We start from the raw sequence: 27,786 nt of genomic DNA, 5'->3' as shown, positions 1-27,786 counted from the left end.
AGCTCAGGAAGGTCTTCCAGAAGATTCATGGAAAAAGTATATAAAATTAAGGGAAAAAAAAAATAATCATGCTGCTTCTTTGTGTAACTGTTGCTGCTGAACGTACAGCACGTGGGACAATCTGGGCCTGGCTCCACTGCAGAAAACTGACAGTGGTTGTACTTCAGCAGGGTGCAGGAATGACCACTTCCTGACTTGCGTATCTGTGTCAAGTACCTCCGCACACAACTGAGCTTATTCCCCAACGGATAAAGCATATCAAGTCAAGGAACCAGAAAGCGTTTATTTTAATTTACCATGAACACACGAAAAGTAAGCCACCATGTTACTCTTGTCAGTTCTTTATTGGTTTTCATCCTAAAGACTAGCACATGTACAGCATACATGGATTGGATGAACTAGAATATATAAAACAGTAGTTATATGTTTATGATATATTAATACTGCCCAAAAACAAATAAATAAAAATATTTCAATGCACAAAGCTTGGCAAATACAGTCGTGTTGGGACAAAACAGTGTTGTATTATACAATAATTTTACATGTATAAATGAAACAAAAGGCAACTGTGCTGTAGGTACTTTCACAGAACATACACAGAACATACTTGGCAACAGTTTTCTTTTTTTACCTTTGTATGTTTTATAATTTAAAAAATGTACTCAAAAAAGAACATTAGACAGAACTTCATTTTACAGTAATCCTTAAATTCGCCTCTCCTGTGCAACAGAAAAGCTTACTCCACCCTTGTGAAGCGTCCTATGTGGATTTCAAGTTTCACAGTTTTTCTTTTTTGATGAACTCCTCGAGATCTTACTGTTCATTATGCCCTTTAAACAAGCCCGTTGATGTGCAGGTACTGACAATGTCGTATATATAAAAAAGTTAGCTGGACAACAACGTTTTACATGTAAGCATACCGAAATCAAAATATTTTAAATAATATAATGCAGTACTTGAGACTGGTATTCCATCACTTTAAAAAGGTGAGCAAAAACCATGCACATACAAAATTCAGCAACTTTTCCTGATTACATTGGTATACAAAATAAATAAAGGATCGCCAAGCTCTAGAATAGATCTAATGATTGTTGGCCACAGTCTAAGAGAGTGGCTCCGCTATTTGTTACAAGAGACCTCTTGCTAATTTCTTCTGAAGCTGAACATTGGAAGATTTTTAGTGTAACAATACAGGACTTAAAATATAATCAACTATGTTTGAAATATACAAAATAAAATTATCAACTCATAAAAACTAAGGGATATAAAGAGTATAGTTTATACAAAAATAAACGTAGCATTTAACAATGGGCCAGGGACTGAAGGTTGAGCAGAACGAATGGAGTAACATGTCTAAAGAGATCCCACTGAAACGTTTTTCACCATATATTTGATTACATATTAGCAAAAAGGAAAACAAAGTCAACACTTATTTATTAATTGGTGACTAGGGTTTGTAAAATTTCCAAGGGACCGTTCCACTGTAGATGATTTGTTCAGACCTGGGAGAGGTACTACAGTACATTGGTTTTACACAGAACTCAGTGTTTTGTTGTCCTAGAGAGACTGAAATAATGTTAACAACCTAGTTCAGCAGAACTCTCTGACATGGCTTTGTGACATGCTGCTCAGCGTTAAACTGCGAAAAGCAAAATGCAAAAACTGCTAGACCTGGAACCCCCAAACCTACATGGGAGCAGAATGAACATGACTGATTGATAGAGCAGTGACAGCACAGACAAACATCAGTGGGAGGGGGAAAGAAATCAGAAAACAGCCATATACTTACCTGGCTGTTGCTACTCTCACAAGAATAAATAAGCAGATTTTTCTATTCTGAAGCTTATATCCTTAGGAACCAGGAAGGAAAGGGCACAGTGTGATGAACGAAGCTAGAGATTACTTAATCCTGTTAAAATTTGGAAATTAATGTTTAGCTGCTTTCTAAAAAGGTATCTCAGCTTCAAAGGCATTCTTCAGGAGATTATTTCCAAGGAGATCTGTTGAACATTTGTTACCAAATGCTATCAAACTGATCACCTCAGTCATAACCTAGATAACACCTGTGGTTCTCAAGCATTAGCAGCAGCACACGAGCAGTTCCTTTCTATCAACATGGGGCAGATATTTCTCAGAAACGCCCTGAAAACAGTCGTACTTTCCCCCAGGATTCTGAACATCTGCCCGGGTAAAATGCAAAGGTAAACAGAAACCAGTTTGGGTCGTGGAGTAACGGGGAGGTGTTGGGCACTCTCAGTATTTTTGTATCGACATACAAAATTGATATGGGGAAAAAAAAAAAAAAAGCAAACACCAATCAAAAAAATGTAACTCCACCCGAGTTACTAACAATCCAGAAGTGATATGAAAAGCCATGGGTAAAAATGTGTTAATTAATATACAGTACCATGGAACATACTGAACACGTCATGTGCAACATTAGCAACTCTCTTGTCACGATTCCCTTATAGTGGGGAAAGGGCAGGGGGAACTGTTGCTGGCATTAATGGTTAAGCATCGTTATGTTTTGGAAACACTTTTAAAAATCAGTTAAGATGTGTGCCCAAGTCCTTATCTGCCAAAGATGACAGGAATTTGTTTTATTTGGACAGAACTAGAAACTAGACCTCATAAGCCTGGCCTCTTACATATTGTGAATTTCATATATGAAGATGGCATCCTATATACAGTAAAACAATTTATACTCCTGGCTTTTATTGTGCTGATTTGCTGATTTTTTTTTTAAAGTTAAACTTCTGCTTCTTGATTGTAACAATGCGTTCTACAGTTATTAGACTGTCTAGGATCCAATCCCTTTTTTTATTTACAACTTTGGAGTTTTACTCTCAGTTTTAAAAAGTTTATGAAAAGCTCAATCTCAAGTCAACTCAGTATAAAAAGACGTTATGTGAAACAGCTGCCTAAATGCCGTTCCTAGAGTCCTTGCCCATCCAGGAGGTACCTAGCTATTTGCATATAGGTAATTATTAAGTAGCACAATATTGGTTCATCTTACATACACTGAAGGCTATTTAAACGGGCAGAGAGTCATCACACTATTCTCAAGCTAAGGTGTCAGAATAATTGTTACTATAGATTCCAATTCTGTAAGTAACATGCTCTGTATAACCTAGTGAAACGTACAAAAAGGTTATTTATCTCTTCTGGATGACAAAATCATGTATTAATCTAGAGTGGATCCACATGTTTTAATGGAACAGCAATTAAAGGACATAGTATGCTTATGTTTCAACTTTTCCATAAGTTCCTTCGGGAGGCCTGTAATACTTTGGGAAAGCCTTCAGCTGCAGGGAATTAAATGCATACTTGCGACATCCAACATTCTTCATTGTATTTTCTCGCCGACAACCCTCACTGGGGAAAAAAAACAAGCACAAAAAAATGACAGCAGTAAAAGGAAAAAAAAAAAAAAAAAGACTTAAACTAGGATGAAATGAACTGGTTATTTTACAGCATTAACAGAAAGTTGGTTATATTTAATGAGCGTTTAATTAATTTGCCACTGCAAATATTAAAAATGATGACTCATCATACAATGCTAGTAAGAAGCACACAGAATGGACACATGCTATGTCTGATTGCTAGTTTTGCATTTCTAGAAAGCAGCAGTGCATCTACTGAAAATGTTCTTTCACGATGATTTAATGTATTTCAGGGTACACTGTTGTGGAGTTCACATGCCGCTTCATTGCACAAGGGATCCCAAGAGATTGCTTACAAGCAGTTCTGATAATCTATTAGTATATTAAGCTGAAAAAGAAAAACTGCTGTTCCCTCAGTAAGAGCTTTAAAGTATTTCTATTGTTCTCTGTATGTCAGTATTATCAGTACTTACTTAAAGATTAGAGCTGGTACAAAAATAATGACTTTCCAGTTATCTCTGCATGCATAAGCTGACTTGAAAACCAACATAGTCTAAAAAAACTCTTAATCATGAAATAGCAGCTTTGTGTGGGTGCAAAAAAGATTGGCTGCGCTGACAGTCATCACCCCAATGAAACAAAGCTGTGCAGAATTTAATTTTTACCCAATGTCTTGGTGCAACTGCCCCATACTACAAAGAGGTTCTGTGCTACAATAAAAAACTACTCCAGTTATAAGGCTTCTTTACACTTGTAAATCTATTTCAGAGTTCCTTTGATTATATCCAAAAACAGACATACAAAGAGGAAGCACTATCTTTTAAATATACATTATAGATCAATTTAGGCTTGCAGGAGAATGTCTTTCCCTGATAGAGAACTGAAACCTAAACAACGAGTACTAGAACTTCATGGCAAAGTGTACAGTACAGCATCTTATGGCGAAAACGTCACGTTACTCCTCTCTTGGAGGTGGTCGCAGCATCTACCAGGTAAATCTCACTGAAAAGGAGGGTTTGGATTCTGCTTCAGTTTGAAAGCTCTCTTGCTCTTACTGGCTCCACTCTTCTTTTAATTTTGGTTCATTAAACTGACTGTAACTGTGCTCCGTATGTACCTGGTTTGACTTCATAAAACATTGTAACTTTTTGCTTTAAGAAACGGTTTAAGTTTGAAATTTGTCTCTGGGGCACATTCTGTGCCTGCCTTTTCTAGACCGGATCACACGTTATGACAGTATTTTTATGTCACTGTGTTTTACCGAACCTTCCCAAAGGCTGCTGCAGTCAAGTAGGTTCATCAAAAAGTTGCACAAATCATAGTTCAGAGTAGTAATAAAACCAGTAAGTTTAACTAGCAAATACGGGATGCTGGATGAGCACTTTCACTCCAAAGTGAATCGTTCTGTTCATAATTCATTCCACTACATCTGGTTATGGCACACGTCCCTCTGTGGCACAGGTGGGCCACGGAGATGGGGACAAGAGACGTACTTCACACACCGTTTCACGGGCCAGGTTTATTCTGCTGGAGGCACATAGGCAGTATGCACTACAGCATTTTAAATCTGCATGCCTGAATGAACGCACAGACCAGGCTAAAAAAAAAAAGCAAGAAAAAAAGATTAAAACTTGTCCCCACCAAAGTTTAAGAGAAAAAGACTAAAACCTACAAGGTTTTCAAAAAGCCTAGGCCTTCGCTCTAAGTGAATTCAGGGGTGGTGTTGCTGCAGCCAGGAGGACAGTCAGGAGCAAACCCTGCATACTCAGAAACAATCAGGTTAATGAACAGTGGAGATACACCTACTGAAGTTACTTTCACGTCTTCTTAGACCGAACCCAGGAGACTCATCACGTTGCGAGAACAAGGCCACAGTCCAACCTGACATTTGTTCACTTTGTAAAAAAAGTGGATTTTGGTGCCCACGGCAAATGAACCAGAGTTAATCAGAAAGAAGAGATGAGTTGTACAGAGACACAGTGGTATCACGTATCGACACAGGACATGGATATGTCCAATACCATCATACCATGATTTTAAATCTCATCAGCAGTAAGAATTTACCTAAAATCACCGCAATTAAAAAGAAATAGGATACAGGATAAAATATACATAAATAGGTAAATATATATATGTCTTTCTGTTTGGTTGTTTTTGTTTTGTTTTGTTTTGTTTTTTTTTTTTTTTTTTGGTTTGTTTTTGTTTTTGTTTTTGTTTTTTAATTTTAAAAACAAAATTGGAAGAATAGTGAGGAAAAATGCCAGGAGATAGTGTACTGTACAGTCTGATTTCATGAAGACACAAACATAACCACATACTTTATTTTTTTAGTTAGAATTTTCACCAAATTTAGGATTTTATCTAATTTTTATTCTAACTGTGCTTTTTTTCTTTTTTAAAGCTTACCTTTCTCAGAAGCTTTTAAATTCCACTAAAATTGACAATAAAAGCTACAGCTAGCTATGTTTTTGAGCAAGTTAGTAACAGTAGAAAATTGAAATCACAGTACTAGAAGAGTTCTCCTCAGAAGCCCAACTTTTGTTATCTCAGGCACCAAGCGAAGTAAATCCCATTAATTTAGCAATCTACACTAAATGAGGTTAGGTTTTTTGATCAGCTATTGCTATTGACAAGCTCTGCCAGACCACTACATCAACAAAATCTTTCAGTTTAAATAGGCCTCTCCCAGTTTGATGTAATATATAAATGATGAAATTTCATCTCCAGTTATTCTGCGTGACTAAACTAGGTAAGCCGCTTTAGTCTCACCTCTTAAAATAAATGTTAACTTACCATCATTCATTTATCTCTAAGTCACTATCAACATCATAACTTATTAAAGCTGTCCAACACTTAAAAATGGAAATAAACGTAATATTTAGTCCACTGTAACTAAAACAAAGCCCAATGGAAAACCTCAAACCCACCTACTAAAGGAGCTAACTGATATCTCCCTCTTCTTGCCTGAAATATTAAAGACCAGTATCTTTAAATTCTAGGATGATAATGACCCTGTTTCAGAATAAGTTCTGTGACAAAGCACCTGAAACAGATAATAGATCATTAGCAGGCTAATGCCAATTACATCCTCTTCCTAACCACAAGTCATTCTCTTTATGTCTTTAATACATTACAAAATGCAGATCTATAAATAGAATGAAATAATTCTGCATGCAGCGCACCGCAAGTTGTTTTCTTGGTGGGTACACTAGTCTATTAGAACATACGTAACCATGAGAAAGGAACAAGGCTATGGTTCTACAAACTGTTTGGTAATGTAATTTGGATATTATGCTTTGAAATGAAGGTAGAAATTTGTTTATTTCTTTAAATAAATTTCTTACAGTTTCTTATAAACCCCACCCATGGTTTTATTTTTCTCTTCATACCTCATAAAAATTAAAGGCAAGATTAGCATACTCTTTAAATATACAAAAAGATACAAATTCTTTTCAGACAGAGTTCCTTTCTCTGGAATACATGAAACAAGTAACACAAAACTATATTTGGTAAGAGATCTTCAGGCTGGCTAAAGTAACGAGGTAACAGGCCAATGTCAGACTATGTTACAAGCACTGAAAGCAGAACAATAATTTAAAGTTTCAATACAATTCTTTTTGGTAAAATAATTTGATGTGTATTTACAGTTTAGTACAATAGAAACGTAAAATTGTAAGGCATAATAATAATAATTCTTGGCAGACAATGCTATGACACATTCCTTTGTCCAGCAGGTACCAAGTGGCAATACACATTCAAGCACTTATTTGTTTTTGCTTATTTTAAACCTTATCTTCACTTGCAACGTAATCTGGCCACCAGGTATGCTATGCTCAGAAACAGCCACACAATCAGTAAATTGGGGCTGAGAGCTAGTAAAGGAATAGAGTAGAGGAGGCTGGGATCTAGTCTGAAATCTCGGATGGGCACCAAGCCACTCAAGTTCTTCTGGGTGACTACCTCCCGTGTTCCAATGCTGTGAAAAGGAAGAAGGTTGGGAGGAGGGAAAATAAAACAGAAACGAAGACGGACATGCAAATGAATGTATAAAAAGAGATGGCAACACAGGGTGGTCAAGAAAATGAAAAAATGTGGAAGAAAGCACAACAAAACCAGAAGATGAATTAAAGAAAGAGTGGAAAAACATCTCAAAAATATGTATCAGCACAATTACGGAAATAAGGAGAGGGAAAGAGAATAAAAGAGAAAAATAAGAAAGAAGTACTGTAGTCTACTGAAAATAAATACATGTAGGTTGAACATAAATGGTTTTCCATGTTCATTCTTTCAGATTACCAAGCACTAATATCCCATGCTGCTCTGCCATGCTTCCGCATGCTGCAAAGAAGTGGAGCTCTGAAAAGCAAGCTGAACATGGATAACCATTGTAGTATTTGACCCTTTCAAACATCTTTCCGTGTAGGCTGCAGTGAAATAATTTAACCTCTTAACTACCTACTCAATACATAAACAAAAAAATCCCAAACCACCCACTTTATTTTTCTGTTTCAACATTAATTCAAGTGTGTATCAATACGCTTTCCAAAATGCATGGTTCTCAAGCGCCTCAATATATGCATGGGAAGGCAAGACATGCTACACAGCCCATCTCATTATGCCTCTGCCTCCTACGTTGCTTTAAGCACCAAAAGCCTACAGTAGAGAACACCTCTGCAGGTACCCCAAGCCTCTGTCGTGTGGTGTTTCATTCTGGATCACTCTTGTACCCTGTGCAGTTGAACTCTGTTTTTCAGTTGGTACAAAGCACCAACTAAATGCAACCCATGAGCCTGATCCTGTTAGAACAAGCGCACTCACTCCATCCACAGAAGGTGATACATAACCTTGCTGGTTGTGTAACAAGGTTAGGTAACCAACAGACAGTGTCTTGGAGGACATCAGAGATACCCTGGAGGTGGTGAGAAACAGCCTTCAGATGCTGGCCATGCTTCGAATCGAATGGAATTAGGTGGGCAGGGAACTAAACCAACTGTATATCTGATCTGGATTAACACATCCAAATTGGTGATCAAAATTCACTCCTGGTGCCTACACTGGATCAAGGCAGACTGAATCTATGATGCCTACAAATCACAATTATCTTTGTAGTGGCAGGGAGGTGTGCGAGTGTGTGTGTGGTGAGGGGAATCAGTTAAGTGGAAAGTTAATGTTGACTGGAAAGTGGTGGATAGAGGCTCAACAGAACAGTCTGGAGGAAGAAAAGTGTTTTTAGGATACAGATAAGTAAAACAACAGCAGAGGGGAAGAAGGAAGGCATGCTCAAAATTACAAGATGATGTTATCAACACCATATGCCACATCTCCACCATTAAAAATTAGTATCAAACTACTCAGTTTTACATAAAGACATATGCACAGACACATACAGTGGGAGTGGATGCAAGCGCTGGAAAGTGCTCTTGTCACTGCTGGCCCATGTAGATGCTTCCACCCAATGGGTGAAAAGTCATCTTTTGAAAATATCAAATATACCAAATTGTAGTGTCTTAAATCAAAAAGCATTCATCAGCAGTCTACCTCTAGGAGAAGAGCAGGGTAAAGAGACAAAGCAATTTCCCTGATAACCCAGCCTGTGTAGGGGAATCCTCTCTGTGAGGAGAGGCTGGGCTGCCCCGTGCTGCACACAGCCACTTCCAGCCGCCTCGGACGGACCACGGCAGGCACAGCTGAGCCCCTCGGCCACGCTGGCGGTGCCTGGGGAAAAGCATGCACAAGGAAAGACAGAACGCTGCATGGCATGAGGAGTGACGGGAAAAGACGTGAGAAACACCCCTGTGAGCCTCAAAGGCAGGGAAGGAGGGGAGGAGGCACCCCAGGTGCTGCAGCCACGGAGGAGACCAGGGTGGAGCAGATATCCACACCGCGGGCTGTGGAGGAGCCCATGGTGGAGCAGGTGGGTATTTCCTGAAGAAAACTGGAGCCCACGGACAGTCCATGCAGGAGTAGGTTTACCCTGAAGGACTGCAACATGTGGAAAGGACCCACGCTGGGGTGGGGGAAGAGTGCAAGGAGGAAGGAGCAGCAGAGAGGAGCTGCTATGGACTGACCGCAAACCCCTACTCCCCATCCCCTGTGCACTGCTCAGTGTGGGGAGGAGGTAGAGGAGTTGGGAATGAAGGAGCAAAGCACCTGGGCCTGGCACAAAAGGTACTGTGGAGGGAAGGTGTTTTAACTTTTTGTCTTTGTTTTTTACCATCCAAATCTATTGGCAATACAGTGATTTTCTCTAAGCTGAGTCTGTTTTGCCTGTAAAAGTAACTGGCAAGGTATCTCCCTGTCTTTATCTCAACCCGCAAGCTCTTTCACGGTATTTTCTCCTCCTGTCCCGTTGAGAAGGAGGGAGACAGCAGCTGGGTGGGTGTCTGGCACATGGCCAAGGTCAACCTACCATAATTTTATTCTTAAAGCAGGTCAACCAGTGAAGAAATCCAACCAAGTTTTTTATCATGGCTGTTTTACTGCAGTGAGCGGTCATACCCAAACACGACTGTCAGAGCCTCATTATATAGTCTTTTTAGTCAGCACCATGCCAGCTAGAAGAGATTATTTCCCTCCCCTCGTTTCCAGCTGCTTCTCAAGAACCCCTGTCAGAGCCAGCTCCTCTCTGTTGACTGAACTGCTTGTGTCACAACTTTCTAACTGGTTTCATGAAAATAAGCTGGGCTGCCTTAAATGTGCAAATGACTTTGCTACCCAGACTGATTTTGACTGGAAGTGGATTAGAGCATATTCACACAAACAGCTCCACTGGCGTATCTGACAGGACAGTAATCCCGCAGCAGGAGGGAGGGCAGGGAGTCCTGAGCTGCCTTTATTGGCCAGGTAGTCATTTCCTCCGTAGCTTGGACTTCCAGACATGCCATGATTTTACCATTTGTAGGCTGTGAGTTACCATATGTTTGATTTGGGATTGGAAAAGCTGTGACTTGAGTTTATTTTAGTAGGATATTTGTTTCTAAGGTGAAGGCCACAAACTTGTATCTGTGAATTTCTACAAGAATCTACAATAAGAACTCAATGTTCTCTTCATGATGCTCACTGAACATAGTTATCACAGTTATATAATTAACACAAGACTAGGAAGGAAAGGAAGTCCCTGAAGACAATTAAGTGGGAATTAACACCTCTGAAGTCCAACATTACACGGAAGAAGAGGGTGCTTCCTTAATTTTTCAAGAACAGTGTAAGCAAGGATGATTTTCTTCTCTGGAAAGTTACCAGTAGAGAAGAGATTAAATACTTACTTTGAGTCCCACAACTTAATAGTACTTCTTCCCTGTCCTTCCAACTGCCCCAGAAACTTCAGAAGTCTTCAAGACTGAAACAAACCTTCATTTTCCAATACACTTACACAAATAAAAGATACAAGTTGAAAAAAAAAAAAATAAATACAAACCGCCAAGTTTTCTGAATGCCCTGGAAGTAATTTACTATCCTTTCACTTCCTTGTCTGTCATCTAGGTCAGGTCACCCTGTCCAAGCTGAAATGGGTTTGGGTGGAGTTGGATTCCTACATATTTGTTTTGCAATCCTAGCTCTCTCGTTGAACTTTGGTAATTCTGTGCCACTGTTCCTTATCTGAATTGGCAAATAATTTAAAAACCATAACCACCTACCCCAAAGAACAATGAGATGTGAGGAAGAAAGAATGGTGGGCTTGAAGAATGGTCTAATCTTAGTATTCCTTCAGGACTAGTCAGTATTTGTTCTGCACAATCTCTCTTAAGTCAAAGATTTAACAGAAGTACAGAAAGTCATGTCTTTCACCTGTCAAAGCAAGTCTTTGATGTTGCTAGAACACGAGTCAAAGCTTTTGATTAAATTGGCCCTCTCTCAATATTCCTGTGTAGGTCAACATAAAGCAGTGTGTTTCTTGGGTCAGTATTTTATCTGATCTTATGTTATATTAAATTAATAGTCTGAATAAAACCAATGTTATTATTAACCTCTGTCTCTACTGTGTCCATGACTTCATTAAAAAAAATACATTAACTCAGTAACTAATTTAAAGAAAGTAACAAGATTCCTAGTATTATACTTGTTCAGTTTTTCTTCTTACTAAATAAACAACTGTGCAACAAAGCTTTTTTTCTTTCAGATGTCTAAGTCAACAAGTTGTATAACTTAAAGGAATTTGAGAGTCACTTAGCTCCATTTGAGGTTAATAACTTCTCCCTCACAAAGCTGTTCCAAGTTTTGTTTAATATCAGGGTTTAATTAGTCTCTGAATGCAGTTTTCATGTTCTGTACTAACTGCAACAATGCAGCAAAAAGTGCAGCAGCAAAGTGAAAATAAAGAAGTCCAGCGACATCCAATTAGATGTAGATATAAAACCCAACTGATTAGTGTAAGAGGCTGCAAGTGTTATTATATGAGACATTTTCCTTCTAGGTAACTGAAGAGTAAGAAAGGGTCAAACAGCAAAAACATACAGAAAGGATAAGAGAATTGAACACTCTAGAGAATTTGGTGAGAAGACACACAGTACAGTACATTCAGTAAGAGTGAATGTTGAAAAACAGGACTGAACAGCATTGTTGAACTACATCAATAAAGACTAAAGCTAGATTTCTTATCCTTTCTTTTGGTATGTGAGTTACGGAGTTTTCCAGCAGTGCTTGAAACAAGGCATTGAACAACAGTAAACAGATTTTCTTTGTTTTCTTTTTTTTAGTACAGTATTTAATTCTGCAAACATCTCTGCTGCTTCAAAATACAGAACATCATTATATTGATAGGACAACAGCACACTGACACGCTGTGATGAAATTTGGTTGCTGTATTGTGAAACACTCATATTGACATTTCACCCAGTGAGCAGTGCTTCACTGCAAAAGAATACACGTGGCAAACCAGTACAAACTGCAGGTGTCTGTGTTTCCAAGGGCAAAAGACAGGTCATCCCTGAGAAATCTGCCTGGTCTAGAACTAAGAAACCCAGTGCTATTACAGTTTAGGTAACCTCATCATTAAGCATCTTTCAAAGAAGCACCAGTTTTCTGTTCTGTAACCTCAGTATTAACTGAAAACACATTTGGCATGCTTCTCTGAAAACTCCTGATTCACTACTGATAACTAAAGCCCATCTGATGCAAATCTGGTAGCAACCAGGTTTAGCATATGCAATTTACTAATACATGCAAGCGAGGGATGAATCCTAGCAGTCAGTTTTGCAGTATTCTGACTTATTTTACTTTTTTTTTTTTTTTTTCCTTTTGACAGAAACAGAGACCACTGCTCCTCTGCAGTTTGCATGGTTCCTCATTGAGGAATAAGTGACACAGTTAAACTCTTACCTCCTCATACACTCCAGAGCCTGAGTGAAGACCTGTGGAGCCATTCCATGTTCATGCTGTAGGATCAAACACTGCTCTAGGGTGACTGACATGGCAGTCCTATCCTTGGCACTTTTACAGCTTGTAAATCGAACACCATTTAGTCTGCGGCATATCTAGAAACAGGATATACAATCCATCATTCCTTCCTCATGCATAACCTTCTGTCAGAGAACACACCTATACTTCTTAGAGAGACAGAAATGGGTAGGACTAACGTCAAAAGCTGTCATCTTTGAGAGAGCAGAACTTCATTGCATGACTTGTAGGGAAAATACAACAACATGAGTTGATGTGGAAAACACATTTTATCTCCCCATGTCTATTCTAGAGGAGGTTTAACCTGGCAGCACTTCCAAGCTACATGCAAGCAAATGAAGAAATTCAAACATATCGGTAATACAAAAAGGGGAAAATACATACGCATACAGAAAATCAGCTGAACTGTGCAGATATGCTTAGATTAATAAATACCTCAGCAGCCTGCCAAAGGATATCAACATTCTTATTTTTCCTTGCATGTACATTTTGTCCCAGAAATCTTAACAGTTCAGGCAGGCACGTCTGACTACGAGATCGAGGTAGACCTATAAAACAAACAAAATGAATGCCACTTATTTATCTGTATTCAACACTTTTACAAAGATGACTTATGTGGAAAGTGTTCCTATATGCTCGTTGCAAACACAATCATGTTTTCTTGAAACTGTCAAAGCTTACAACAATTAATACAACTCTTGATTACTTAGTACGAACAACAAAACAAAATCAAGTCTAATTAAATGCAACTGGAAATATACATTCAGGTTATTTAAAACACCAGGGACTCAGAATCTGATAGCAATATAGTAACAGAGTGAACAAAGGGAGCAAGATTGGTATGGTGTCTTGGCTTGTGTGTCACAGAAATGCTTGCTTTCACACTCTATACAGAACTGTATATAAGCATGTAACCGCCTGTATTATCCCCGCTCAGAGGTGACAGGATATCATACGTGTCCCCACAGAAACTCTGAAGGTATTTTATATTCTGCTAACATTTTCAATTTTAAATCTGCAAGCTGGCCAGTTTTCATTTACAAGAAACACTCTCTCTGAGAGAACACTGCACTGCCACAATCTGTTTATTAATATTTCACTAAGCGGAAATGAATCAGTTGAAATTTTTCAGTATTTCAGAGTGCTTTCAGTATCTTCTTATATGTCTGAAGTGTTGCACATCGTCTCTTACATATATAGCAAGATACTCAAGACAGTCAATGACAAGTATTAAATAGGTTGTCTTTTTTGGTTTGTTTGTTATTTTTTTTGTTAAAGGGTTAACTACAGAGGACAATAACTAAAGCTGTGACTGGATAAGTAAGGAGGTGTGCACTGTTAAAAAATTTCTGTGTGACAAAAAGAAACCCCCATGGGTGATATATGAGGTTTTATTTTTGGTCCACACAACTTCTCACAGGAAGTAGTATGTTAAACTAACCTGACCTCCTTCTACGACAAGGTGACCCACTTAGCGAATGAGGGAAAGGCTGGGGAGGTTGTTTACCTATGCGTTAGTGAAGCCTTTGACACCGTTTCCCACAGCATTCTCCTGGAGAAACTGGTGGCTCGGGGCTTGGACAGGCATATGCCTCACTGAGTGAAAACCAGGCTGGATGGGCAGGCCCAAAGAGTTGCGGTGAATGGAGTTAAACCCAGCTGGCAGCTGGTCGCGGGTGGTGTTCCCCAGGGCTCAGGATTGAGGCCAGCTCTGTTTAATATCTTTATCAATGATTTGGATAAGGGAATCAAGTGAACCCTCACTCAGTTTGCAGACAACACCAAGCTGGGCGGGAGCGTTGATCTGCTTGACGGTAGGGAAGGCTCTACGGAGGGAGCTGGACAGGCTGGATGGATGGGCCAAGGCCAAGTGTATGAGGTGCAACAAGGCCAAGTGGCAGGTCCTGCACTTGGGTCACAACAACCCCACGCAACACCACAGGCTTGGGGAGGAATGGCTGGAAAGCTGCCTGGCTGGAGACGGACCTGGGGGGGTTGGTCAACAGCCGGCTGAGTATGAGCTGGCCGCGTGCCCAGGTGGACAAGAGGCCAAGAGTATCCCGGCGTGTATCCGAAATAGTGCGGCCAGCAGGACCGGGGGAGGCGGCAGTGGTGAAGCTGCACCCTGAATACTCTGTTCAGTCTTGGGTCCCTCACTACGAGAAAGACATTGAGGTGCTGGAGCGTGCCCACAGAAAAACAACGAAGGTGGTGAAGGGTCTAGAGCACACGTCCTGTGAGGAGCAGCTGAGGGAATTGGGGTTGTTCAGCCTAGAGAAAAGGAGGCTGAGGGGAGGCCTTACTGCTCTCTACAACTACCTGAAAGGAGGTTGTAGTGAGGTGGGTGTTGGTTTCTTCTCCCAAGTAACAGGAGATAGAACAAGAAAAAATGGCCTCAAGTTGCGCCAGGGGAGGTTTAGGTTGGATATTAGGAAAAATTCCTTCACTGCAAGGGTTACCAAGCATTCGAACAGGCTGCCCAGGGAAGTGTTTGAGTCGCCATCCTTGGAGGTATTTAAAAGACATGTAGACGTGGCACTTAGGGACATGGTTTATTGGTGGACTTGGCAGTGCTAGGTTTACAGTTGGACTCGATGATCTTACAGGTCTTTTCCAGCCTAAATGATCCTATGATTCTATTGTACGATTAGCAATATTGTGCCTATCCTGGCCTGCTTTGCTTGAACTCTACAAAGAAATACTTGTAAACAAAAAGAGGGCATAGACCATCTCCACAAGTATTTCTAAAGACAAGGAGAGCTAATGGAACAAGGACAAGGAGCTAATGAAGCTAAGACAGTAATTCACTTCTTAGAAATTCTGCAGTGCTTAAAATTCAGAGCACAGGGACAAGGACAATGGATCGGGAATCAACTTTCCCTGTGTATTGTTCTTGAAGGGAACATTTCCTGCAAGTTGCCAGCAGATACTTCACTGGGCCTCTTGTCCCCTAGAACAATCCATTTGGTTTTCCTTTTGCCTCTACTTACCACAGACTACTCCAGTGGCTGGTCATAACCAACACCTGTTTTACAGTTAAATGTAAAATGTTATGCTTCTCTTGACAAGGGTTCATGGGAAAGTATGGTTCACTTTGTACATCCTAAATATCACCACAGAGGAGGTAGAAAACACACCCTCAGACCTTTCTTACAACATGCACAGTCCCAGGTTTGTCCATATAGTTTTGGCTTTTCAGAGCATCTCCAACACATCTGCTGGGACAGCCACAATATTTTTTTCACACTTCTAATCAAAACTTTTGCTTAATGTTTATAACCACAAACCATTTGTCCAAGCTGGATTGCAAAACCAGGTACAATACGTCTGCATTTACCCAGGACAAACAGTGAAGCGGAAGGAAGTTTAGGCAGAGGGCAGATTTTCCCCCCTTTGTGGTATTAATTTCATGTGGCAAGGATCAGCGTAATGACAAGTAACCAGGGTAAGGGAGAAAAGGCAGGTGGACACAAGACGATTTTGTCTTCTTTCACTGTTAAGGTGCATGGTAATGCCACCTGTCCAACACTGCACGCCAGCCTGTCTTGGTTTGGGCTGAAATAGAGTTAATATTCCTTTTCAGGGACTAGATGAGTGCTGTGTTTTGGATTTAGCTTTGGGTTTGGTATGAGAAGAATGCTGACAGCACACTGATGTGTTCAGCTGCTACCGAGACCTCAAGGACTCTCCGACTCCTCATGTCCTGCCCGTGCACAAGGGCACGGGGAGCAGGGAGGGAGCACGGCCACAGCACCTGACCCACATTGGGCAATGAAATATTCCATATCATGGCACGTCATGCCCACTGTATAGAGGAGGGGTGGTTGGGAAGGAGCTCTCTCTCTCGCTTCAGGGATTGCGATTGCGGGATCTTGGCATCTCGGGGTCGCTGGCCGGGAATGGGCTGGGGATTGGTCAGCGGGTGGGGAGCAATTACGCTGTACATTGCCTGGTTATATATTTATTTTTGTTGTCCCTATCATCGTCATTGTTCTCGTTTTATTGCCATTATTAAACTGTTCCTATCTCAGCCTGCGAGTCTCCCTTCACCCCTCCAATTCCCTCCCCCATCCCCAGGTGGGGAGGGGGACGGGAGGGTGACCAGCTGCGGGGGTTGGCTGCCGACCAGGGCCAAACCACTACACAGCCATATTCACAACTTCAAGTTACTAGAAGAAAAACCTCTGGTATAAGGCATAGGTGTTACTGGTAAATGAGAAACTCAAGGTCGTGACACCAGTGATTTTTAAAAACAGGGGAGGATAAATATAAAGTTAAAACAGAGTTCAAAAAATATGAAAAGAGAAGGAACAAATGACTGGACAGAAAACAGACTGCAGGGTACATAGAAAGTTTCAGGAAAAAAGGCAAAAGCTAAAAGATGATTGGATCAATATAAGAGGTTTGGGGACAGGGAAAGAGACTGAAGTAAAAAAAAAAAAACAAAACAAGCAAAATCAAAGGAGATTAAGGAGCTGAATGGGAACTATTATGGAAGACTAGACAGAGACAGGAAGTAATGTGGAGAAGAGCAGAACAAAAATAACTTTAAATCAATTAGCTTTTGAACTTTATAAGGAAGTCTGATGCTAGACTACTATATAATAAATTAAAATTTTGCAGTTAAAGTTTCAGAGAGTTAAATATGCGGGATTATAAGTGCCTGAAAGGAGGAAAACAGTCTGCTCTCAGCTCCATCAAATAAAATCAAGTACAATAAAATAAAAAATAAAGTACAAAAAAAAGCACAGTAGCATACTTTAACAGACAAAATTCTTACTATCCTGTTGCATGTTGTTGCATTTGTATTTCTGCAATAAAACTGCAATTGTGGGAGCCGTGAAATTAGCTTACAAGAGGCTTGATACTACTACTATTAATGAATCAATGAATTTTCACCAGTTTTGTGGTCACATGTAAATAACATTTACGCCACGGCCTCCCAAAAAAAAACAGTAACAAGCAAGAAATTTTCCTGTATAACCAGTAAAATTCAAGCCTGTAGCTACTGTCTTTCTTCCAGGTGCTAGACTTCTCTGTTGCTGGCTGCAGATGCAACAGTTATAGGAAAGTGTCAAAGAATAAGCAGGCAGAAAGTGATTAAGTTCCTAAAAACTCACAGTTGCTCTCTGTGTAGGTTATTGTAAGTGCAGAGAATGTGACCAATAACTGCACATAAAAGTGCTGCTGCTATAACCTGTCACTTTTATGCTTTTCCCTCACAGCAATCTAACTGTCTAGCTGCACGTTTGTACAGTACATAATGCCACTTAGAAAGGGATGTAAAGTAACAATAAATTTAAAAAGGAAGGTTCACCAGACTGACCTTTAAATCTCTTGAATCTGCTCTCCTCAGTACTAATGTATTATAATAGAGTTGCATCGTTTCCGGGAGGATACCAATGCCGGCGTATCATCAACATTTAAACAACTAACATGAAGCAAACAAATTAAAAAAATCTGCCTGAATTGTACTGTTCAACCAAATTTACCATTAATTACCAAATACTTACAATCATCAGGCAAAACTTCCTTGAACTGCTCAAAATACGAATTCAACCGCACTAAGCTTTCCATGTTAATTACTTCTTGCAGTGAGGTGTCTCCAAACCTTTAAAGGGTGAAGAAGGGAGCAGTTAAGCCCAAAGTAAAGGGTTCACCTCTTCGTTGAAAGAACTGCACTTGGCAATATGACTACCAGAAAACAGTTTAAAGATTCATCCCATAAAATTCCTAACGATTCAAATGCAGGATAAAGTGTAACAGAGAAATGTTGTAGTGGTTCATTACAGAAAAAGAAAATATATGAGCATGAGGGGAAAAGTGAGAAGGGAGGTGAAAGAAAAATTTTGTAGAAAACTGTATTTAAAATCCATTGGCTTTTGTGTGTCTCTTTCAATATTAAATACCCTCTGGTAAATCATTTTGCCTAAGTACAAACTTTTAATACTGGATTTACTATTTTAGTTCATAAGCTAGTAACAACAATAACATCAGTAGATAGGATTGAGAACTTTGACTTCAGGTATGTAAATGAGAAATATGGATCTACGAGTAATAAACCATTAATATAATAAATACCGTAAACAATGCCATGATTCATCTCATCTAAATATATCAACATACATAAATACAGACACGCAGTGCTGACATCTCTAACTGTGTTAGTCACCCTAGGCTCCCTTTATGGGCAAGAGAGGACAACAGTAACTGCTGGAATGCCTCTGTTAGACTTTTTCCAGTTGTCCACCCTCATGCTGCACGCTCCACCCCAGTACCAAGACTGCTGTCACAGCATGCATGCACCTGACTTCACTGCAGTTCCCCATTAGAGCAGTGCTCTGTCACTGTATTCTTGACAGGACACGGCCATAAGAGAGGGAAGCTCCGTTAGCTCTTCCAAAACTGAATGGTTTCCCTAGCAAATATAATTATGTAATTACATTTTTCAGCTTTACAAGAACAGTGTTGCATTACATAAGTACTGCAAGGATATGTTAAAACAGAGGTCCCTCTTGTCTGTTACCCTGGGTTTTGTCAGTGGCCAGAAGAGGGAGTCTATGGGAGAGTGCAAAACCAAGAGAGCACATACACAGCAATACTCAAAATGATCTCTCAGCTTCTAGTGATCTGTCACTCACAGAGGTCTTGAGTCACAAGCAGTACTTCTGTGTTATATAGCCCAGGATAGATTTCCTCTTCTGTAAATTCACTTCTGAAAAACATAAACCTGCACTAGACTCAAACCCATGAGGTAAGGAGCTCCACAGCTATGTGCCATATAAAGAAGGACCTTCTTTTGTTTGTTTTGCATTTGACAGCTTCATTTAGTACTCCCTTGTTCATGTACTGGAGAAACTGAATCACTGCTAGTAATGCAACAGTGCAACTTCATAGAGACATACTTCCACCAAAACGGGAGATTGATGAACTGCCATTAAGGTTGAGCTGTCACGACTGAATACATACTTCTCTGCTAGGGTTTGCTGCTCATTGATTCCCACATTGAAAAGAACAGGCTGAACCCTCAGTAACATGCCACTTTGAATCTCTCGCGGCAACAAATCAAACAAGGCGCTTGGCAAAGGGATCCGCACATTAAATCCATCACTGCAAATAAATAGACAGCTATTAGACACAAAGATCAAAAAGCTACATTCTGAGAATGTGTTATTTATGTAAAGAAGGATAACATCTAGAACATAATACGACTATTAAAAGCAAAACTGAGGACTTTAAGGATCTGCCACAGCTTGCTTCTAATCAGAAAAGCTATTCTAGTCCAGAAGCAAACCCAAAGCAACCTGTAATGTTGATTATACATCCCCATGAACATTTCAATCAGATATCCCAATTTCTTGACAAAAGCTGATTTTGCTCTGCTTATTAATGCTGCAGCTCTTGTACAACTTGGGTAGAAAGTGCCAAACTCTGGCATGTCCCCACCTCATCAAGAGTAAATGATATTTGATTTTAAAATGATAAAGGCTAGTGATGATGCACGTGCATAAAAGGGTACATTTTTGGATACAGTAAGTAGTACTGACATTTCTGAGCAAAAGGATAGAGGCAGTGATAGTAGTGACCCAAGCGTAAATTAAAGCGGGAGGTAACAAAAGCACTGATACAGAAAGTTATGACTCAGACGTATAAGCTGTTCCTCCAGCACTACAGGTTACCTTAGGTCAGCTGAGCTACAACTCAGAGCACTGTCTATGCTTTACCTCATGGCAAATGTGAGGTAACTCAACTTATCTCATCCCGTAACATCAATGTAGACCAAGGTATGTCATGTTACCCTACGTTGGAACTGCCAAGACAAAAGTTACTGTGGTTTGTGTGCTGTGTGTTAACCTATCAGCAATACCTTAGTGTTACATCCAAGTCTTTATAGCACACAACTCTCAAGCACAGCATACGTTCTCAAGTGTAGCAAAAGAGTTCTGAGAAATATATAGAGAGAGGTAATAAAAAATGGACCGTCCCACATTTACACTGGGTGGACACACAAGTCCTATGCTGTGTCTGAAAGCAAAAAAACTATTTTCACCTCTAAATGTAAATATTCCAATAATTTGCACCAAAATAAGTATGCACGATTTCTTTTTTCTCTTTCTTGAGTAAAATCTAGACAGCAAAATAATAAGCAACACTATCAGATCTGAGACTAATGAAAACTGGTCTCCTGCTGATTACTGTCCTATAGCTGATGGCAAGTTTCAGCTTAAAGGTTTTCTTTGAAAGGAATTTTCTGTCAGCTGTCAGCCATTTCCAAGCAATTTCCTTAACATACATGATTGTACTACAGACCTCCTTCAGCCAGGGCGCTTTTCATTGCATGTGAACCTTAACTTAACAAAGCTCCTCTAAATGTTTTTATCTTTGAGAATTCTAGCTCTTTTTCAGATGTGGACAAAGCTGGGCAAAGCTCCAGTGGAGCTCGGTACAGCACACTGTAAACAAATAAGCCTTATTTCCTCCAGAAATCAGATTTGAAATGAAAATATTCTGAAGAGTCTGAAATACAGAAACATTAAAACATTGACTTTTGTGAGGCCTGTGTCCTTCCACAGCTTCATCCTCATATGTGTCCTGGCTCCCTCGGGGCAAGAACTCTATTGCAGGGGCCCACCAGCCCCATGTCAAAGACCAGAACAAGGCCAGCTGATAAGCAGGCTGCGGCATTCAAACTCAAGTGTGAGTCTTTGCTGTAAATACTTCCCATCATAATAAAGCTGTAACAGATCACTCCCACTCCACTTTACATGAGGACGTGAATGTCTGTTACTTCAGACTTTACAAAAAAAAAAAAAATTGCTTTTAAGCTCAAATTTGAAAATATCTCCTTTCAGACAAATGGCCAGAATGAGCAGCAGTCTGGTACTTCACAAGCATCCGTAAGTTAAAGCCAGCTTGGCCCTGACAATTTGGGAATGGATCCTAAACAGGCCTCACCTCAGCAGCAGCCCAGCAGCTGCCTGATACGTGTTCCATGTCCTGCCATGCTAACGGCGGCCCATTGCTCAGTGGCATACAGTAAAGCACTGACCAACAGCAGTGAATTTCAGACACTGAGATCAGACTCAAAAATCAGTCTGAAATTTAAAAACAGCACAAGTGCTTAAGAAAAGATTGAGATTGAATACTTCTGGCTTATGACTGCGGAAGGCTAGGTCAAGACGATATTTATTCATAAAACAATGCTGCCATGGTTTGAGCCTTGCCATATATCCCTTTTCGGTTTAGCTCCCTGTACAATGAATCATCAGTAAAAATGAGTAAGTCCGCTTCAAAACATTTCTTCTAAATTCTGAGGAGAAAAAGAGCACAGCACAAAAGCACATAACTAATTTCAAGCGCTGTATCACTGCTTCTCCCCGCTGCAGTCCCAACCCACTTCTTGCTCCCTCCCTCCACATTTTTTTTTACCGGTTTCCAGTGATAACTGGCAGCATGTCTGTAGATGTATTTGATGTAGCCTGAGTTACTTTAAAGGTTACATTCCTCAAGTCCATGATTCCCAAACTCATGTCCTCCAGCATTGCCAGCTCCTCACCTAAATCAAGGAGGAAAAAGTGAACTGTAATCATGACTTGTTACGTACAACTTCCGTTTATCGATTTGGTGGTGACTGTAGGTCATCACTCCCATAAGGAAGTTCTATGGACAAAGAGGCTCTGGAGCCCAGGCCTTCACCTTGACCTACGGAGTGCAGACAATGTCACGGCTGACTTCACGAGTTTATCAAGTTTAGAAAACACTAATTATCTAGCACAGTCCAGACTAACGTTCTTCCAGTAGATTGAATATGTTTATTTTCCAATTTAGACAATGCTAGTACGTACTTCACAGCATTGTCACAGCCATGATATCCTTTGTGTTGGAAAAGCATATTGGAAAAGTTACAAGGTATTCCGGATTTGTTCAGGAAAGCATTCCTCAACTGGCATCCAGATGGCTGTTCAGACACAGGAGTGAAACACTTATGAGGGAATTATTTTCCTTTTTTGCCTTTTCTCTTCAATCTCACTTTGTACTATAGGATTACAGGAGGTCAGGAAAATTCAAAAAGCGTATTTTGGGCACTGTTTCTCCCAGCTTACCAGAATTTTAATCCATTTCTTTTCTGAAAAAAATTATCAATACGATACTTTAAAAAAAAAAATAAAAAACCAACCTTTGACGTTGTATTATAAGGCAAGTACACTTTATCTTTTAGAAGTAATTCAATTCAATGCAAAGAAATTCAGAGTTTTTAGCTAATTAAGTACGCCAGATATAATCTGGTTTTGCATTTCAGTTTTCAAAATAATTTTTTAGCTGTGCTGCAGATTGTCCCAAACACTCATGTTCTGCTGCAGCCAATCTGAAGCAAAATTTGCTGACTCAACAGCTATAACCACCCACTTGCCCCGTGCCTTTACCGTAAGTGCTCAGCAGGCTCTCAAACTGCGCCAGCAAGCCAATGGTGTAGAGTTGTCTTAGAAATCCATCATCATGCAGGCAGTTCCTCAGCTTGATAATGAAACCACAAATGAGAGCTGTCAGCTGTGGGAGAGAAAAGAGACAAGAGTGAAACGATTCAAGACAAAAAGGCTCTTCAGCCCCAAACGGAAACAGTATCACATATAAGAGGTGCCATAAAATCTGTAAGACTGATGCTCTTTTCCCTTGAATGTCACTCCTTTTTCTTGCAGCTGAAGAGAGGCAACCAACCAAAACCCAAAACATTCATAAAATCAGATTTAGGGCACACTGCCTTCATCTCACAAGCTCTTCCAAAACGGGATTTCTGTTGATCTCGCATCTATTAGTTTTCTGGATAGAAACACTTGTATTAGGGACTACAACTTACGAATTACAGGTCTCCTTTGAGAATTGTTTTAGTTACAGATGGAAAAGCAACGTAGCTAGTTCCAGGCCATGAATTCTGACAGTGTGAATATTTTTTTTTTTTTTTTTTAAAAAGACATTTTAAGAAAGCTTAAAAATGCATTATGTTTGCGTTATTCAAAGATTCAAACTCTAGTATTATGAGATATTCAGGACAAGATCCTGAAGACATAGTACTAAGATCAGTACTAAACTCTAAGATTAGTAATAGTCTTAATTCACTCTGTCAACAAAGGAACTTCCTTGGTGATTGCCATATGCTATGTATACTGCTATGTATACAGGTGTATGACTTTGTTACAGAAATAAACAGAAGGGAATAAAGTTCTATTTATGGTGGATAAACATATTCAAAGCATTGAGTTTAAAAATTATCTGCAATATGAAGTGAGTTTTGTATAGAAAATTTCCCTGAATTTACCTTGTGAGATACTACATTTTGGGACAACAGCTCTAGCAGACAACGTCCAAGAGATAAACTGTTTGAGATAAATGCATGAGATACTGATTTCACGAGGAAGTAGACACACTACAGAAATGCAGCGGGCAGCAGGAATGTGGAAGGTTTTTCAGTGCAGACACCTGCTATGGCTGATGCTGTGGCTGACACGAGACCCCAGCAGGCCCTGACACAGAACTTCTAGGAAAAAAAGAATCCAGCACTCATTTATCTCCCTGTGGCTGGAACTTTCTCCTTAGATACTGCAGGTCCTGTTGGTTTCCTTGATGCAGAAAACAACAAAAGGTAACCGAGGGAGTACACTTTCTGCTCATGTTTTTTTTTTTTTTTCCCCTCTTTCATATCTTACTTCTAGTTTTAGTTTGGTGGCTTTGGAAGGCAAAGATTGTTTCTATAGGCAGCAATATATTTTCATTAGCTCTGGAATCTTTTTTTTTTTTTAAATAGTGAAGGGTACACTTAAGTTATATATTGCCAAATGCAAATAAGTGACCAGTAAGGGCAGGATAGCACAGCCTGTGAAAAAAGATCATAGTGTTAAACCTGAGAGTGTAACAGATCTGAGAAATTCTGAAAACAGTAATCTTTCATATTTCATATGAACCCCACTACATGTCAAAGTGCAGTCAAATCATACATATTTGCTCGCTTACAGTTTGGCAGAAGACGACATCTCTGCGATACTGAAGGCTCAGGCAGAGCCCTATTGTCGGGGCACTGTCCTGCATTAACAAAAAGACCATGGCTTTCTTTGCCTTGTCACTCATCATGGCTACACAGTCAGTGAGTGTTGTCAGCAAGGGATAAAGAGCTTCGCTCCATTCACCTGGTTAAAAGAAAAAAATTAGCAGCACCGTAAGTATTTTATTTGAAACAAACACACACGTTAAGAAGAAACTTCCTGTTCCAAGTCAAAGTTGTTGATAATTCACATTCAGGGCTTGTCTTATTTTAGCTAGCTGGTTACTCCCTGCTTGTTATTAGTTAAGTAATCTTACTGAGTGGTTATCACACGAGCAAAATACGTAAAATTTTACTCTGTAAGGCTGTTATGACTTTCCTGACCATGTAATAGCTCCCAGATTTGTGCCCACAGAAGACGCTATACAATAGCTGATTTGGAAAGCATAATAGAAACACTGATATCTACATACCTAAGTGGATATAACTGTGTGTGCGTGTTCAAACACACCTTTTCACAGTGCATACATGGACAGACAGCATGGAGTCCATTGTATAAGAGAAACAGTGAACATCTGCTTAGCCATTTCTGTCAATGAGATTTCTGCCAAATATCTTGCCTTTGAATCTTTTGTGGACTCATTGGTATATTATTCAACTGCCTCACCATCTTATTGATCCTTGTACTTCAGTGAGTAAGACGATGCTTATGTCTCATTTGCAGCACAGGAATTATAAGACAGAGAGGTAAAAAAATAATGTACATACTCTTTTAAGTGTCCTCTGTCTGCTGAGTGGCTCTGAAGGCTTAGATCTAGCTAGCAAGAAACACTAAGTATAGCGATTTAGATGGGAGTTTGCCAGATCCTTGGAAGTAGTTCGGAGCTTGACTTCCACTGAAATACCCGAGACATGTCCCAAAGGGACTCTGTTCAAGGTCCTACACAGGATGCACAGAAATGAAACTGGGTTGCCAAAGTCCTATTTTAGTACCCCAAACACTGGGCCTTCCTTCTCCCTAAGAGATTGCTCTGCCTTAAAATGCCCCACAAGCTCAGTTTCTTTTATTTTTTTCATCTTTTGTCTTAATCAACCACCAATTTTAAAACCCCAACTCCTTGGCTGTATGAAAAATTATTCAGATGCTATACCAAAATCCACTCTCTCTGCGATACACAAAGAAAACAGAACAGTGCTTTTGTTTTGCCTTCCTTAATGTAAGGTTGAAACAGAAGAACATTTCTCTTCTTAAAGGGAAGGGCAATGTGTTTTATTTTTAAAAAGCACTAGAGCTCACAAATAGAACACACACAACCCCCAGCCCAGATGGCTGTAGGAACAAGGCAACATACAGATCGGGACCCACGTGAATGGGGCACCTCAAGCCCCTGAAAGGAAGTTGTTTGGGATTTTGACTCAAAGGCGGGACTAACATCGATTAATAATAAACGTTTCTTTGATAACCAGCCAAAGAGGGGAACTTTGGGAGCCTGCTAACAGAAACATAACTGACAAGATTAACAGGACTATCGTTTTTGCTTTTGTTCTCTGTGGTAGATAGATAACCTAATAAACTACACAAAGAGGAAGCTGTTTGGCTCTGTTCCATTGCCATGAAAAAAAGCAGGAAACATCAAAAGAACAGGCAAGGAATTACAGCTTGTCTTTTATATTCTATTAAGTATTTTTCTCTCAAAATAAATCAGATGCCATAACGTGGTCCCATGGACATTTGAAAAGCAAAACAGAGATAATACTAACAGTGTTTCTCTTACTGCATTTAAGAGCTTTTCTATAAACAAATGAAAATGACAAAAAAGAACTGAAAGATTGGATTGGGTTTGCGTGGCAAGGTGTTGGTAGCGGGGGGAGCTACAGGGGTGCCTTCTGTGAGAAGCTGCTGGAAGCTTCCCCCATGTCCGACAGAGCAAACGCCGGCGGGCTCCAGGTCAGACCCACCACAGGCCGAGGCCGAGCCCCTCAGCGATGGTGGCAGCGCCTCTGGGATAACATATTTAAGAAGGGGGAGAAAACCACCCCAAAGCTGCGCAACTGCGGTCATGAGAAAGGAGTGAGAATATGGGAGAGAAACAGCTCTGCAGCCACCAAGGTCGGTGAAGAAGGAGGGCAGGAGGTGCTCCAGGCACCGGAGCAGAGATCCTGCTGCAGCCCCTGGGGCAGCCCACGGCGAGGCAGAGTGTCCCCCCCGCAGCCCAGGGGGTCCCTGGTGGAGCAGATCCCCACCTGCAGCCCGGGGAGGAGCCCGGGCTGGAGCAGGGGGGTGCCCGAAGGAGGCGGGGACCCCGTGGGGAGCCCATGCTGGAGCAGGCTCCTGGCAGGACCTGGAGAGACCCATGGAGAGAGGAGCCGGCGCTGGAGCCGGTTTGAGGGCAGGACTGGTGACCCCATGGGGCACCCGCACTGGAGCAGTCTGTTCCTGAAGGGCTGTGCCCCATAGTGGAAGGGAGCCACGCTGGGGCAGTTTGTGAAGAGCTGCAGCCCGTGGGAAGGACCCGCGTTGGGGAGATCAGTGGGGAGCTGTCTCCTGCGGGAGGGACTCCACGCTGGGGCAGTTTGTGAAGAGCTGCAGCCCGTGGGAAGGACCCGCGTTGGGGAGATCAGTGGGGAGTTGTCTCCTGCGGGAGGGACTCCACGCTGGGGCAGTTTGTGAGTAGGGGTGACATATGCTGGGAAGGCCTGTGAGTACACACAGTGGACGTTCTCTGACTATACACAATACAGGCTATTTTATTAAAAAACTATGTTTTGTTATGAGAATCTAATACATAAAGCCTGTATAAATCAAGGATGTAATGACAGGTGGGAAAGTTTTTTGCTTTTTTCCCCCCAAGAGCCTCTCTTTTCCAGAGCAATAAAAAATACTATTAAAATAACTGTCCTCCCTAGCCCTGAAAAATCTATTTTTAGTCTTTTCATTTTAAAAACCCCTAGCATTCATAAATTAAAGTACTG

At 40.5% G+C, this 27,786-nt stretch overlaps 1 protein-coding gene across 28 annotated transcripts in view; it reads right to left on the bottom strand.

The window, feature by feature from the left end:
* Nucleotides 1-325: 325 nt before the first annotated feature.
* The window catches only part of INPP4A (inositol polyphosphate-4-phosphatase type I A), a 133,994-nt gene continuing 106,533 nt past the window's right edge, over nucleotides 326-27,786 (bottom strand). For 18 of the 28 annotated variants that reach the window (XM_042788165.1, XM_042788155.1, XM_042788178.1 and 15 more), the window contains 8 exons: nucleotides 24,786-24,958; nucleotides 23,204-23,327; nucleotides 22,209-22,335; nucleotides 19,749-19,889; nucleotides 18,293-18,390; nucleotides 13,215-13,327; nucleotides 12,702-12,856; nucleotides 5,561-7,359 (listed from right to left, as the gene is read on the bottom strand). In XM_042788165.1, coding sequence (XP_042644099.1) covers nucleotides 7,179-7,359; nucleotides 12,702-12,856; nucleotides 13,215-13,327; nucleotides 18,293-18,390; nucleotides 19,749-19,889; nucleotides 22,209-22,335; nucleotides 23,204-23,327; nucleotides 24,786-24,958 — 1,112 coding nt within the window. In that variant the 3' untranslated portion in view covers nucleotides 5,561-7,178. Of the gene's footprint in view, nucleotides 3,376-5,560; nucleotides 7,360-12,701; nucleotides 12,857-13,214; nucleotides 13,328-18,292; nucleotides 18,391-19,748; nucleotides 19,890-22,208; nucleotides 22,336-23,203; nucleotides 23,328-24,785; nucleotides 24,959-27,786 lie in introns of those variants that run through there. The other 10 variants (XM_042788173.1, XM_042788181.1, XM_042788175.1 and 7 more) reach the window with 2 other exon arrangements.

Source organism: Tyto alba, unplaced genomic scaffold (genome assembly GCF_018691265.1).
Source record: "Tyto alba isolate M040663 unplaced genomic scaffold, T.alba_DEE_v4.0 Super-Scaffold_14, whole genome shotgun sequence".
Taxonomy (NCBI): Eukaryota; Metazoa; Chordata; class Aves; order Strigiformes; family Tytonidae; genus Tyto; species Tyto alba.
The sequence above is the reverse complement of the archived record's forward strand: the minus strand, read 5'-3'. Positions and strand labels throughout refer to the sequence as shown.